The sequence below is a fragment of the Chaetura pelagica genome, unplaced genomic scaffold (assembly GCF_000747805.2).
Source record: "Chaetura pelagica isolate M959 unplaced genomic scaffold, ChaPel_1.0 scaffold725, whole genome shotgun sequence".
NCBI lineage: Eukaryota > Metazoa > Chordata > Aves > Apodiformes > Apodidae > Chaetura > Chaetura pelagica.
In genome coordinates this window covers 438,390-441,007 of record NW_009953490.1, presented here as the reverse complement: position 1 = coordinate 441,007, position 2,618 = coordinate 438,390, and the positions used below count along the sequence as shown (strand labels likewise).

The 2,618-nt window shown below is 43.1% G+C and overlaps 1 protein-coding gene across 1 annotated transcript in view; it reads left to right on the top strand.

The window, feature by feature from the left end:
* The window catches only part of UTP20 (UTP20, small subunit (SSU) processome component, homolog (yeast)), a 72,170-nt gene that overhangs the window by 58,873 nt on the left and 10,679 nt on the right, over window positions 1-2,618 (top strand). Inside the window, exons 50-52 of the mRNA XM_009999040.1 lie at window positions 647-775; window positions 1,238-1,348; window positions 2,145-2,224. Of these exons, the coding sequence (XP_009997342.1) occupies window positions 647-775; window positions 1,238-1,348; window positions 2,145-2,224 (320 nt within the window). The remainder of the gene's footprint in view (window positions 1-646; window positions 776-1,237; window positions 1,349-2,144; window positions 2,225-2,618) is intronic.

Below are 2,618 nucleotides of genomic sequence, written 5' to 3'. Positions count from 1 at the left end.
TTCCTGATTCTTTCCCATTGGAAAACTTAAGGAAAGTTACCCACAAAAAAGACCTGGCTTGGCTCTGAATAAGTGTTTTTCTAAAAACATATTTGCCTTCTTTCCTCCTTATAATAGTATCTTGTTGCCACCTTGGCTTTTGAGAAGCGTCACTTTTGTACTTGAATAGCTTACTTTTAATGTGATTAAGTGGAGTAAATTCTTGCAGCTGAGATAAATTAACAGGCAATTAACAGTAGTAATAACTACTCTTTTGGTGTGCAGTGTCTTCCTGTAGATGTTTTCTAAATTGGTTGCTGAATTAATTACAGCTTTGCGGTCATAAGGGAAAGCTGGAGCATTTAGTACTGAATGCCAGTTCCGGAAGAGTTTTCCCCTCTTCCTGCCTGTGTTCTTGCATCATGGTTCAGATCTGTGAGCATTCCCACTCATTTCAAGGACTAGTCTGAGTTTGTGTGTTTGGGTTCAGTTTTTGTCTCAGAATTGCCAGATGAAAGCAAAATCTAATTATAACAGTGTTATCTGCATGTTTCAGAGCAGCAGTTGGTCTTTCCAAACCTAAGTGGTATAACCAGTCAGTCTTTGGTGTGGGCTTATGTTTTATGGCTCAGCACATGCATTGACAATGTGCATATTGGTTTCGTAGTGTGTGACGATACTTGTGAAGAATGCAAAGAGTCAGATAACAAGCAAACAGCTCCAAGTGCTGCTCGGCTTCGCTGAGGAAGACATTTATGATTCATCACGCCAAGCCACTGCCTTTGGCCTTCTCAAGGTACTTCTGTGCAGCAGGTGTATGGGTTCTGTGAGCCACTGGAAGGGTGGTGGCTCTGCCTCTTGCTGAAAGGCTGTACCATCTCATGTTTGGAACAGGCTCTTTGTTTTGGGTGGGGGGCAAGCAGCAAAGCTTTCCTGTTTGGTTTACAGTCAGTGTTTAAAATTGTTTGGGAAACTGTTTTATACATGTGGATATGTTGATGTATTTGGGTCTGAGGATGTTTTTGGTAAAGAATCAGCATCCCTATTCATTAGACTTAAGTATTCTGTGTCCTCCACAATAAACAGATATGGCCTTGTAAGCCACATTTTTTCACCTTTTTTAAAGAAAAAGTTGTTGTGAGTCTGTTTGAACATGTGAAAAAGTTAATGTACTGGCTGAGACCAGTGTTCCCAGCCACTGCATCTCACACTGTGCAAGCAAAATGACATGATTCCAGCTGTGCTTTCACATTTTTAGGCTATTTTATCCAGGAAGCTGATTGTCCCTGAAATAGATGATGTGCTGCAGAAGGTTGCCCAGCTGGCCATCACAGGCCAGAGTGAGCCGGTGCGAGTCCAATGCAGGCAGGTTGGTATAATGGAAAGTCTCTCACCTTACTCTAATTACAGCAGTCTAACAGGCTAGAGGGCTTAGTGTGTCCATCTCGGCTCTCACAGACACGTGCCTTAGCACTGCTGAGACCCTTTTTCCCCTTCTTCCTAATCCTTGTTCCTGTTATGATCTGGCTGGCTGTAGTTCTTGTGACTGATGGCACAGCAGGATCACAGACTGCTTGCCTGTATGGAGACTGCTTGCCATGGCACACCTTCAGAGCTGCTCAGCAGCAGAGACATGGTCCTTCCTTTGGAGGCTTTTGCACCCATTGAACTGAGAGCCTTGCCCTTTCCTGAATCTCAGCAGAAGAGAATTTACCACAAATCCATGATTCCTTCCCACAACTTCCTCCTCCTTTCCAAGCTAAAAGCAACCACAGGACAGAATTGGTTCCTTCAATTTGAACGCTGGGATGCAGATGCAGCAGGAGCTCTGCATAACCAAACTTTGTATTTCCATAGTTACAGGATGAACTGTGAAGGACTGAGAATCTCTGTTCACAGAACTCTGGGCAGTTTGGAGTAATACTCTGAAGACTGATCTGGCAATTGTCCAATGCCTGCAGGTCCTGTTCCAGGCACAGAGCTTGAGAGCAGTTGTTTGCCCCTTGTGTAATAGGAACTTAAACACACAGAAGAAAGGGATGATTCTCATGTACTTGCTGCTCCATCACACCAATTTTTTCATAACCTTTTTACAAGCTTTCCTAAGTGTTTCTTGTAACTCCTCTCTGTGTTGTTTGTTTTTGATTTTTTTATTTTATTTCCAGATTTACTTAAAATATATTCTGGACTACCCGCTTGGTGACAAACTGAAACCCAATTTGGAATTCATGCTGGCACAACTGGAGTGAGTTTATATTTTTGACATCTCTATCAGAACAGAACCTTGTTGCTTAAATACTACTTCAGTGGCCACCTCAAGGGCTGTTTGTGAGGAGGGAAGGGTGTGGCCTGAAGTCTTGATTTTCCTACCCCTGAAACACTTGCCTTTTTCAGAGATGGGCTCTTTGATAAAGCAAGCCCATTTTCTCTTACCTGTTTCACAGCTGGTTCTTTATCTTTTTGTCAGCAAAGGTTCTGTTGTGTACTTAGTGGTTAACCAGCTCCACTGGTTGTGAACCAGGTGGACTAGAAAATCCAGAAAGAAGAAGGGAAGGTGTATTTATATGACTGCTGTCCCATGGCAGTGGTCTCAACTGCAGTTGCAGGCACAGTTGGGATTAACTGCACCAATTCAGCAG